This window comes from Schistocerca nitens, chromosome 2 (genome assembly GCF_023898315.1).
Source record: "Schistocerca nitens isolate TAMUIC-IGC-003100 chromosome 2, iqSchNite1.1, whole genome shotgun sequence".
Lineage (NCBI taxonomy): Eukaryota > Metazoa > Arthropoda > Insecta > Orthoptera > Acrididae > Schistocerca > Schistocerca nitens.
The window spans coordinates 302,686,570-302,699,546 of record NC_064615.1 but is presented as its reverse complement, the minus strand read 5'-3'; the positions used below and the strand labels follow the sequence as shown (position 1 = coordinate 302,699,546).

Genomic DNA, 12,977 nt, shown 5'->3' with positions numbered 1-12,977 from the left:
AACATACTAAATGTAAATCATTTGATTTAGATACAGGAGACACGTCAAAACCGCGGTAAAATTTCAGCATAAACATGGAACAGCTGATATTAAGAAACAGTATAATAATAATAATTAATTTCACTGTATACACATACATACAATGAAATTAACAATTATCTCTTGCTCAAATTATCATTTTATCCTCTATGAATTTTATTACTGAATCGCAGCATTTCTCCCACAGAATCTGCTGTAGCCTCATTTTTAAAATCTCTGGCTTCATATTAAATATGTTTTTGCTAATTACCTTGTTATATACTGTCATCCACATATACCGTGGAGTCTGTACATATAATTCCAACTGGTGTGCGAGTAGCACAAAATTATTTCTATTCCTCATTTTATATGTGTAGTTAAAATGATTCTCCTCAATTTTTTTGTCTGCTATGTATGAATATTATAATTTCAGACATGTGTATGGAGGGAACAGTTAGGATTTATAGTTTCAGAAATAACGGCTGACAAGACTCTGCTGTGCAGTACTCACGCATCTGACAATTTTCTTTAGAAGTTTCAGTATTCAAGATACACTACTTGAACTTCTCCAGAAAATTATACCATATCTAATAACGTATTCAAAATAACTATGAAAAGCAATTTTTCATGTACTGAAATCAGTGGAATTTGTTAGTATTTGCATTGCAAATGCAAACCGGCCTATCTTATTTGATAGGAAGTCAGTATGAGTATTCTAGCTTAAGTTCTTGTCCACACTTAGTCCTAGGAATTAGATGGTGTCAAATTTTTCCATAAGTCAATTGTGATGTTGTATTTTAAGTTCCACACATTTGGAACATTTGGTTTTGAAATATACTGTATGGGTTTTTGCACAGTTCTGTTTCAACCCATTTAACTGGACCCAGTTTTCATGCTTACGATGGAGCTTGGATTTTTTCCTACATCATCATCTGCAATTAAAACAGAATTATGGTCTGCAAACAGAACTAATAGAGAATTTATATTTATGGGCAAGTTATTTACGTAGAATAGGAACAGGATTGGTGCCAAAATGGAGCTTGAGGCATACCTTGAGATACTGTACTCCATTAAGAACAATTATTCACTGCATTTGAAGTGGTAGTTATCTTTATTTTCTGTTGTGCAAGTATGATATGAGCCAATTTAGAGCATTGTCCTTAATCCTGTATTTGTCTAACTTGTAAATAAGCAAGTCATGGATCATGGAGTCAAATGCTTTGTGAGATCACAGAAGATCCCGAATGAGATTTTCACTCTGCAGCAGAGTGTGCGCTGATATGAAACTTCTGGCAGATTAAAACTGTGTGCCGGACCGAGACCCTTTCTTGAACAGAGGTCTGACTTCGGCACACTTCAGGACAATAGGAAAGATCCCTGTTCAAAAGATTGGTTGAACATTTTAGCAAGGGGAGGAACTGTTATGTCACACACTGTTTTAATCACTTTAGAGGGTATCCCATCCCACCCAGCAGAGTTTTTATTTTTCACTGATAACATAACATTTTCCACATCCTTTATTAAGACCTTTTTAAAATCCGTAACACACTCAGCTTCTTGCCAGAGCCCACGGGGATTTACTTTACTCTGATACTCTAGTACATCAACATCTGACTTCTCCACATTTATGAAGATTTCATTTAAACACACTAGTATTTGAGCTGTGTTTACAATAATGCTATTATCTACATAAATCCTAGATATTTCATTACTACTAACTCTAACACCTAACTGTGATTTGACAACAGAATACACTGCTTTTGTCTTGTACTTTTATGTTGTACTATGAACTTATTGTTTGCCATTTGCTTGGCTGCCTTCACAGCTTTTTTAAATATAGCATTATAATGACAAGCATACTCAGTAAAACATCTATTTTTATTATAGGCCTATTTCAGTTCATTGTGGAGTTTCCCCTTCTTGGCACTAGAAATTTTTATATCCTGAGTTAAATAGGCCTAGTAATTTTGTAACATGTGGTTACAAGTTGAAAAGTTTCACTGAACATTTCAAGAAAGCTACTTAAAAATTTGTTAAAGATACTATTACTCGAAATAATGCTGCTGTGTGGCCATTCAATCTCTCTCAACTTATTTCTAAATTAACTGAATTTTTTTCAGTGAAATTCCTTTTTGTATGGCTTTTGTTACATGAACGCTAGATAATTTTTGGTAGTTCAATCAATAATTCAGAGTAGTCAGAGATTCCTAAATCTATGCAAAATTTATAAACATCTTCCTGACAGTGCATTTACTCCAGTGGGTTGCATGAAGTTTATTTTGAAGGCAAAGTTTTTTATTAACTCAGTGAATTTCGACACATCACTGTTTTCAACTATATAATACTGAAGTCAGCAGCTAATTACTACCTTCTTCCTTCATTGAGCTTTCCCAGCAAGCAATGAAAATTCACCAGAAAAGCTTCAATTGCAGGTTTCTCTGGTACTCTATAAATAGAAACTACTACGACATTTATGTCCCTCAACTCTGTACAGCAGCTTTCAAATATACTCTCTTCATTGTAATGATCAAAATCACCCAATTATATGAGCTTCAGTGCTTTCTCGGAGCTCTTCAAACTCTGACACTTTGTTCCAAATGCTGTGACAGTTAACTACTAGGATTCTGATACATTCATCTTTTGGAGGCACTACTTTCAACCTTACACTGGCACTTCTGGGTTTCCCACAGCTACTGTCATGTGGATTGGATGGGGGGTCACCTCAACTAAAAAACCATTGTGTGCACCTCACATACTGTCAACTACTTGGCTGGCTGCCTCTGATGTGTAGTGGATATCTGGACTATTTAGGGGGGCCCTATAACTCTCAACCCTATGGTGCAAGTCTATGGAGTCATTGCCTAGCTTGTCACAGAACCCTAGGAGTCTCTGGTTCAACTCTTCCATGCGACTAAGAACCACATTTCATGAATTAAATTGATGGATGCATGTCTTTCAGTACAGTAGCTACAATAGTTAACTCGAGTTAACTGGTGCACGAATTCCGTTTCTGATTTCTATTTACGGTGGTCAATGAGGCAAGTCTTTACCTAGAAGAGTATGACTATCAACGCTGGACTTCCTACACATCTAAACAGAAACTAACAGTGTGAATGTAGGCTTTCCCGGTGTATACTGCTGATGAAAGCTTCTCGGACTTCCATCCGGGTAGCCCGAGAAGATTTCATCAGAAATTAACAGATTCTCATATTAGCAACATGTACATTCAAACAGCTGCAAATGAAATACGTATTTATAAACTGTCACTTAAAACGCTAAAAGAAATCTAAAAAACAGAAAACGAAAAAAGTAAAACTTACGGCTGGCTATATAATCCTCGTACGAAGCTCCCACATAACTGCCTGTTTCCCAGCAATCTGTGACAGACATATAGAATAGTAGACGACGCACATTATCTCTAATAATATCGACAATAATACTTGAAAAATAGATTATTGCCAATTTCACCTGTAACACAGTGCCATATTCCAAACCTATTTCTATTTGTGTCCGGTGCGCTACCAAAGTTTCTACATGAGTTGGAACTTGGAAGGTAAAGCAGAACCTGTGCAGAACAGTAAAGCCCTCTGGTTCACGCCCAGCCGTTACATTAATCTTTGATTTGTTAGACCGGCAATACGATTGTTTTCAAAACAGTGTTTGAATTTGTCGTATTTCAAATATGGGTAAATATTAATGAAGATTTTTAGATAATAGGTTAAACGCTTTATAGACATACAATCAGTGGAATTACAACGCAAGATGATTTCTACAGTTTGTTGTACAAACGTGTTTGTGCCAGACAAGAATTTTTGTTGTCTGTCACACAGGTACATCAATTTCAATATTTTTACTGGCGTCACGACATCTAAACAATAACAGTTCTGGTGTTAGTCATTATCGTGATACCTTGAAAAAGATATTTTGTACGGTTCAGTACTCCTCACGGAATATCATAAACTATAAATGTAGGTTTCTCAAACAATGAAATACAAGAAGTAGAAAGAGTTGAGTTCTTGGGACTTCAGATAGATAACGGTCTTAATTGGAAAAACGTCTGTCATTAGTGAAGTGCCTTGGTTCAGTTATTGTTTCAGTACGCATGATTACTGCTATGGCTGATTTAGAAAATGAAACTAGTTTGTTGTCCATATTCCATTCACCAGTGATTTATAGAATCACATTTTCCGGAGAAATTTAGGTTGTAGGTATAGTATTTTCAGAATACAAAGCGAGTTTTAAAAATTACAAATGGTAATAATTCACGTAGATACCTTTTCAAAAAAATTGAGTGTTTTGAAACTACTATACAGCACACTACCTATACTCGCTGACGTCTTTTGTCATTACCAATGTTTCCCTTTTAACAAATAATGGTGAAAAGCGCGAATATAACCCTGGGACCAAAAACAACCTTTACAAAGCCCTCAAGGGCTTGTTATTAGGTACAGAAAGGAGTTTCATACATGGGTAAAAATGCATTCAACAGTTTATTTATTGACATTTTCTTTGCATGGAGTCATCACAATGACGGCTTCTGCAAACATCAGAAATAGTAATAGCCATAATGGTAGTTACATGTAGAAAATACAGCAATTGTTACAGTATATATCTATTTTGTATACGTATTGCCTTTTTTTAACATTAATTGAATGGATATTAATATTTTTCACTGAGTGAGACGGTATGGTAGTTAGCATGTTGTGCTTGCATTTGAAACGATTTTGGTTCAGATCTGTCTCTGGAAATCCATATTATGTTTTCCGTGATTTCCTCAAATTGCTGTAGGTGAATGCCAGGATGGCTCCTTTGAAAGAGCACGTCTGATTTCCTTCCTTATCCATTCCAAGCTTGTGTTCTCTCTCCCATGACTTCAATGTCAAAGGGACTTAAAACCTAATCATCCCTCCTTTCTTTTGGACAAACATATTTCACCAGAAAATATAAATTTAGTGTTAAAATCATTCCCCATGTGTGTTCTTATAGTTTTGTAGTTCATCAAACCATTGGTATATGGGCTTCAATCTGTCATTTTGAATGTTATTTGTTTTCAGAGGTACTTATATTTTTTCTCGGTGTTGTGATCATGTACATCTCTGCACATCTGTTGGTTGACTCACAAGAAAATAACTAATGTAAATATGTATATTGAATATATTATTAGGTAGGCCTATTCGTGCTGCACAGATACTTCATGACGTGATTCTCTATTGTCTGGCTCTTGTAAAAGTCTTAGTAGGCCTATTGTTTGTTGTAAGAGCAATATTCTTACTAAGTGGACATCAGTGGCACATCCCCCTAATTCAGTCCAATAATTAAAATAGGATTAAATTATTCTATGGTATAATATTTTTAATGTTTGGCTAGGAACTATTTTCGTGAACGGCTAAGGAGATATAAGCTAGTACTGACTTTACCACATACAAAGTTAACATGGCTTGTCCACCTCAAATGTTCATCAGTGTATGCACCCAGAAATTTACATGGCATGGTCCACTGCTATTAGATTGGTCAAGAAGAGGAACAAGGTACTAGACAATGAACTGACTTTGGGGACAGGCAAAGGAAAAGCAGTGGTTCCACTAACGTATGCACCTAGGCACGATCCTAGGAGAGAACACTGGATTGGCTGGAGCAATGTGGCTATGGATGCTGGGTGCAGATGGCTGATGGAGCAGCTGATCAGAGGGAGAGGAGGGAAGGAAATAAAAGAGTGGTGTCGCTGACCTGACGATGGCAACATGGTCGTTTGCCGAAGTATTGTGCCCATTGCACAGTGACATCCAGCACTCCACCTGTAAACTATTTCAGTATTAAGTACACAAGGAGAAGCTGAAGAATCATCTACAATAATGTATGTCATGTGTGAGATTCAGTAAAGAAAAATTGCACAAAAGTGTGGGTAAGACCTGTGACAGGAGCATCACGCCTGCTGAAAATGTGTTTCTTCCACCTGGGTGACAGCCAGAATCGTTGAAATTGATCTGTGATTTCAGCGTCAAATTTTTTTTTTTTTTTTTTTATCAAACTCTGTGTACATAATCTGCAAACTACCATGAAGTGCTAGGCATAGGGTACCGATGTTTAAGGTTGTGTGAGATTATAAAGCTGCTTCCTATTCCAGTTATGCATGTACAGGAGAAGGATGACTGAATAAATGTCTCTGTAATTAGTATAACCTTGTCTTCTTCTTGGTTATACGGGAGCGATACACCGGGGGGGGGGGGGGGGGGGGGACTGGCATGTATTTCTAAATTCTTTACTTAATACTGGTTTTGGAGACCCTGTAAGTAGGCTTTCATAGTGTAATTGGCACCTGTCTTCAAGGGTCTCCCAACTCAGGGCTTTCAGCATCTCAGTAATGCTCTCTCATGTGTGGAATGGACCTGTGGCAGTCAAACCTGTGTTTGGCCATCCTGATTTAGGTTTTCCGTGATTTCCGTAAATCGCGTAAAACAAGCGTGGGAATGGTTCCTTTGAAAGGGCACGGATGCTTTCCTTCTTCATCCTTTCCTGATCCCAGCTTGTGCTCCATCTCTAATGACCTCATTGTTGGCGGGACATTAAACGGTGATTGCATCTTCCTCCTACAATTTCCGCTGCCTTTGTACATATTTGATATCCACTCTTAGCCCTATTTTGTATGGAACCTACAGACTTGAACAACATTTTGGAACTGATTTTGTAAGTAAACTATTTTGTTGTTGCATTGCATTAACCTTATATCCTGCCCATTAACCGAATTCTCCCACCTGCTTTCGTTGATGACTGAGCCCATGTGATCATTTCACATCACAACAAATTGTTACACAAAGATATTAATATGAGCTGACTGATTGATACTAATTGTGACATATTGACACTTCAAAATTTCACGTTTCTGCCATATGTGAAACTCACAATTGTATATTTCTGAACAGTTAAACAAAGTTGCCAGTTTTTCCACTACTCCAAAACTTAAGCAAGATCAAACTGCATATTTGTGTAGCCTTTTTCACACAGTATTACATTGTAGATAATTGCGTGTCATCTGCAAAAATTCTGAAGTAACTATTGGTATTGTTTGCAAAGTTATTAATATGCAATCATTAGAGTGATTCTTTACGTTACAGTACTTCTTCCAATGAGGGATCTGATTTCTGTGCATTTGTAGAGTAAGTGTATGTTTTGGGCTATCTGTTTTCATTTTATTATGATGACAAATTCTATGTTATTGTGAGATGATTCCTGTATGAATAAACAAACAAAAAGTAATAAGTTGCTTAAATGTTCATCATTACTGGATTCGGGATTCTTGACATGTGGGCAGCGGATTCTGTTCTGGTGAGAGGATGCTGCTTAGCTGCCCTGCACCGATGGCAGGTTCCAGGGTGGCCAGTGGCCCCTGTGGGCCACGGTTGCAACGTCAGTGGAACATTACTTCCTCGTCAGCAATGGCCCTGTAGCAGCCCCTCGGCTGTGCACGCATTCACTACAGCTGCACGGAGACTGCTGTGTGTGAGATTCAATTCTCTGCTCTCTGGCAGGAGTTGGACAGTGACTGGCACTGTTGGACTAAGTCAAGGGGAGCGTAGTGCTGGCTGTGACAGACACAGCCCGGTCTCAAATCCACAGCTGCTGCTTGCGATACCCAGTCGTCTCGCTGCCCGGTGGCTCCTTGGCATTGCGGTGGTGCTGCTGAACTCAGGTGACAAGAATGCTTCTCCCTCAAAATTCATATACACGCTAATTAGCCAGAACAATATGACCCCTTACCTAATATCCAGTAAGTCCATTTTGGCACTGATAACAGGAGCAACATGTTGTGGCATGGAAGCAATGAGGACTTTGTTGGTTGCTGAAATGAATTGTTGCCACATCTACACACACACAAACCATCCAATTCTCTTAAATTCTGAGGAGGGGTTGATGAACTCTGATGTCACATCAGTCATATCCCTGGCATGTTAGATCAGGTTCAGATGTTGTGAGTTTGGGACCAGCACATCAATTGGAACTCACCACTGTGTTCCTCGAACCACTCCATCACACTCCTAGCCTTGTGACATGGCTCATTATCTTCTTGAAAAATGCCACAGGCATTGGGAAACATGATTGTCATGAAGGGTTGTATGCCGTCTACAACAAGCGTACAATACTCCTTGGCTGTCATGGTGCCTTGCACAAGCTCCAGTGGATCCATGAATGCTCATTTGAATGTTCCCCAGAGCATAATGGAGCTGCTGCCATCTTCTCTGTGACCCACAGTACAGGTGTGAAGGAGCTGTTTCCCTGGAAGATGACGGAATCACGCACACCCGACCCACCCTTCCCATCGGCATGACGACGAAGGTATCGGGATTCATCAGACCCTGCAATTCTCTGCCATTGCATCGACGTCTAGTGCCAATGGTCACATGCCCATTTCAGTCGTAGTTGTCAATGTCGTGATGTTAGCATTGGGACATGCACAGGTTTTCAACTATGGAGGCCGGCAATTGGGAGTGTTCGGTGCACTGTGTGTTTAGCACACTTGTACTCTGCCCAGCATTAAAGTCTGATGTTAGCTCCACCACAATTCACCGCCTGTCCTGTTTTACCAGTCTACGATGTCCAACGTCTGAAATGAGAGGCAGCTGCCCAACCCCACGATGTGTAGACATGGTTTCACGTTGGTTTCGCCATGTGTTGAAGACACTCACCACAGCACTCCTCGGAACACCCAACAAGTCGTGCAATTTCCGACATGCTCATGCCAAGCCTCCGGGGCCTGGAAAAAACTCATTTAGACTGCGCATCTTCTCCATTCAACACATGGACAGCACAGTCACTGATACTACATGCGCTGAGTGTGTGACTGACTAGCTGTCATTCCTCACCAGGTGATGCTGCTATTGCCTGGACGGGCTTATATGAATAGTAGGTTGGTGGTCATAATGTAGGGGCTGATCAGTGTATTTATATCACTCACCGGTGCATTTGTTTCACTAAAACTTGCCACCTAGTCATTTCACACATAACAAAAGACTTGCCCTGCACTGGTTATCACCTCTGTGCCATGCATAGCTAGCCCACATGTCACTACATTGTGGCCACCAGCCTGCAGCTGCTAATGCAATACTTCACAGTGGCTTTCTCAGTACTTTGTACTACTTTTACTAAAAGACTGGGTAGCGACACTACACTGACCTTCACAGAAAAGACCTGTTCCCTCATGTCTTGTGTTGTCCCGGTTCTATATTGAAATTACTTTTACCCTTAATCTGTAAAACAAGTACATACTGACACGTTGGCTATTCTTAACTACATTAATCTTTAAAAGCAACATAAACATATTTCTTGTTTCTCACTTGTACTGCTTAATAGGTCCCTTGCCCCACTCAGTAACTCAAATATTACAAAACATATTTCACTGCTAGGCCCCTTGCCATTCTTATGTATGCAAAAACACCTAACTCTTCATTCCACACTTACAAACAAATATGACACATATCAACTCCAACAAAACATAGTTTGGCTTCAGTAAACTCTTACACTTGGCATCTCTTCTGTCTGCTGGGTGGTTTTTTTAATCCTTTGACAAGTAGTCCCACCTGTTCCTCCCACTGTAGCACTCATTACAGACCATATTCTCCATGAAGTGCTTTGTTTTCCAGTTGTCCTGCACACCCAAAACAACTTCGTGGTGTCTTCTGTCACTATACCATGCGAATTACTCAATCTATTTGTACTTGGTTTGACAGGTTTGTTTTGTGCGGTAGACACACCTTGCAATTGCTCTATGCTGGCAGCAGCTTTCTGTCACTGTGTGTTAACTTTGGCATGATGTTCAGTCAGAATGTTTACTTTTGGGCTCACGTTGTACCCCTCATCCACCCCATACTCACCGTTTACATCTGACTTCGGCTGTGCTGTAAACAGTTCACAGCACACATTAGCTGCTTGCTCTGCAAGGCTGAGACCCAGTACTTGCACTCGGGATACAATCTGAACTGCCTCAGATTCCACAATTCCGTTGAATATCAGAGCCAGTACTTCTACATCACTCATCCTAACTTCAGTAATGTCATTATTCTGTGCCTCATGTAAATTCTCAGAAACATGTGTTTCGTCGCTGTCTGATTAGGTAAGCTATCCACAATCCTGTTCCTCTCCCTTTCAGCTTCCTCCTCATTCCATCTCTCTGTTTCCTGTCCTTTTCCTTTTTTCTGTTTTCACTAAACTATCTTCAAGCCTGTTCTTCTCCATTTCAGCTTTCTCCTTCTCCCTCCTCTCTACTTATTGTCCTTTTCTTTTTTTCCATTCTCTGTAAACTATCCACAAGCCAGTTCCTCTGCCTTTCAGCTTCCTCCTTTTCCCTCCTCTCTGCTTCCTCCCCTTTTCCTTTTTCCCATTCTTTCCATAATCAACATATTCCTTACATCCTGAGGCTCATTTTCCAATATCCAATTCTCATGTTCTCTTTGCATCTTTTGCCTATACTCCGGAGCTTTGTGATAAGCTGTTTCATTCACCTCAGGATCAAGTGCTTCTAACTCTTAGGCTGCTCTATTTTCTCTGCCAGCAACTTACCTACTTCACCTCTTAAAATTCTCAATACCTCCTCTGCGATAGCTCCTTGCAGTATTGAAATCCCTGTGGAACTGATCATGGCATGGTGATTTCTCATCAATTACACAATAATAAACAAGAAAAAACTACTTAAACATACCCCTATCGTAGATTATCACTACCTTATGTGCGTAAATGTTGAGCCATATTCCTAGTTCTGTACCAAACAAAATCAAGTTACAAGAACATTTAACCATAACACTATCAGATCATTTCTTACTGTCACTTAACTACTCTCACCTGAGTAGCAAAATTCACTGCTACACATCAGAACAATGAGCAAACCTAGCTTCACTTCCTGAATCGCTACTAATGGTTGACAGCTCGTACTACTAGACAATGAGTCACATTGCTTGCTCATGACACCCACCTTGTCCATATCAACCAGGTGAAAAATAACACTTATGTTTACTTCTCCTCACCCGTCTGAGTTCACCTGTCACCTGCTGAACTTAAAAATAAAACAAAGAGATTGCACTTACCCCACCAGGCGTTGATAAAACTGCACCCCTGCAGTCATCAGGTCATCTTTTTCATCTACAGATGACATTGTAGGTTTTGTCGCTACCTCTGCCACCAAATGGCGTTGTGATGACCTCGAAGATCCCCTGCCAATATCACTCCTAAAAGTGCAGTTGCACTTGGTGAGATGACTGACTGTGCTGATGGACTGGTGGGCCCAGTGGAAACCCTGCTGACAGCAAGGAATGCTTTATACAGTCACCGTACATGCTTCGTTGTAGCTCGACAAGGCAAAACATACCTCATTTTGTTGACGCTGGCTAGCACTAACATACAGGCGGCAGCTTCCATCGTGGTGAGAGAATGCTGTGTAGATCTTCTGTGTTGCTGACAGCTGGCCCATTGGTTGCTGGTGGCCACTGTAGGCCACTGTTGTGACATCAGTAGCGTGCTAACTCACAATGGTGCCTGGAATAGCCAAAGAAGATGGCAGCTGCTAACATGAGTAACTTAGAAGTAGATATCCTTGGAGTAGTGAAGCAACTTAAATCATGTTATAAAAGCTAGTCTTCTGGTCCAGGCTGTATACCAGTTAGGTTCCTTTCATAGTATGTTGATGCAATAGCTCCATACATAACATCACATACAACCGCTTGCTTGGAAAGATCCATATCCAAAGACTGGAACTTTGCACATGTCACACCAACATTTAAGAAAAGCAGCTATCCACTAAATTATAGGGCCATATCATTAACATCAATATGTAGCAAGATTTTGAAACGTACATTGTGTTCAAACATTATGAATTACCTTGAAGAGAAAGGTGAATTGACACAGTCAGTATGGATTTAGAAAACATCATTCTTGTGAAATTAACTAGCATTTTGTTCACATGATGTGTGAAGCTGTATTGACAAAGGATTTCAAATTGATTGTGTATTTCTAGATTTCCAGAAGTCTTTTGATACTGTACCTCACAAGCAGCTTGTAATCACATTGCATGCTTGCGGAATGTCTTCTCAGTTATGTGACTGGATTCGTGATTTCCTGTCAGAAAGGTCACAGTTTGTAATAATAGATGGAGAGTCAACGAATAAAACAGAAGTGAATTCTGTCATTTCCCAAGGTATGTTTTAGCTCCTCTACTGTTCCTTATCCGTATAAACTATTTGTGAGACAACCTGAGCAGCCACCTTAGGCAGTTTGCAGATGATGCTGTCATTAATTGTCTAATAAAGTCGTCAGAAAATCAAAGAAATTGCAAAACATTTCAGATAAGATATCTGTATGGTGCAAAAATTGGCAATTGATCCTAAATAATGAAAAGTGGGAGGTCATCCAGATGAGTGTAAAAGGAAGCCAGTAAGTTTTTGTTATAATAAATCAATCAAACGTAGAAATAGAAAATGTTGTGGCATGGTGAACCAAAGACTGTATTTTATTGGCAGAACACTTAGAAGATGCAACAGGTCTGTTAAACAGACTGACTACAGTACACTTGTCTGTCCTTTTTTGGAGTACTGCTGCATGGTATGGGATCCTTACCAGATAAGATTAACAGAGTACACTGGAAAGTTCAAAGAAAGGTAGCACATTATGTATTATTGAGAAATGGGAAAAAGTGTCACAAATATGATACAGGATTTGGGGTGAACACCATTAAAACAAAGGCATTTCTCATTGCGGCAGGATCTTGTCACGAAATTTCAGTCACCAATGATCTCCTCAGAACGTGAGAATATTTTGTTGACGCTGAACTATACAGGGTAAAATTATCATAAGGGAACTCAGAGCTCGCACAGAAAGACATAAATGTTTGGTTTTTTTCTGCTTGCTGTTTGAGAGTGGAATAATATAGAATTACTGTGAAAGTGGTTCAACAAAGTGCCTGCCAGGCTGTTAAGTGT

The 12,977-nt window shown here is 39.5% G+C and overlaps 2 protein-coding genes across 3 annotated transcripts in view; one reads left to right on the top strand and one right to left on the bottom strand.

Moving 5' to 3' along the window:
• LOC126236061 (succinate dehydrogenase cytochrome b560 subunit, mitochondrial-like) overlaps nucleotides 1-3,585 on the bottom strand; it is a 41,450-nt gene extending 37,865 nt beyond the window's left edge. The window contains exons 1-2 of the mRNA XM_049945109.1: nucleotides 3,487-3,585; nucleotides 3,339-3,395 (exon numbers count right to left, since the gene is read on the bottom strand). Of these exons, the coding sequence (XP_049801066.1) occupies nucleotides 3,339-3,395; nucleotides 3,487-3,503 (74 nt within the window). The 5' untranslated portion in view covers nucleotides 3,504-3,585. The remainder of the gene's footprint in view (nucleotides 1-3,338; nucleotides 3,396-3,486) is intronic.
• The window catches only part of LOC126236060 (uncharacterized), a 156,038-nt gene continuing 146,639 nt past the window's right edge, over nucleotides 3,579-12,977 (top strand). Inside the window, exon 1 of one of the 2 annotated variants that reach the window (XM_049945107.1) lies at nucleotides 3,579-3,704. In XM_049945107.1, the coding sequence (XP_049801064.1) occupies nucleotides 3,701-3,704 (4 nt within the window). In that variant the 5' untranslated portion in view covers nucleotides 3,579-3,700. Of the gene's footprint in view, nucleotides 3,705-3,752; nucleotides 3,849-12,977 lie in introns of those variants that run through there. The other variant, XM_049945108.1, reaches the window with a different exon arrangement.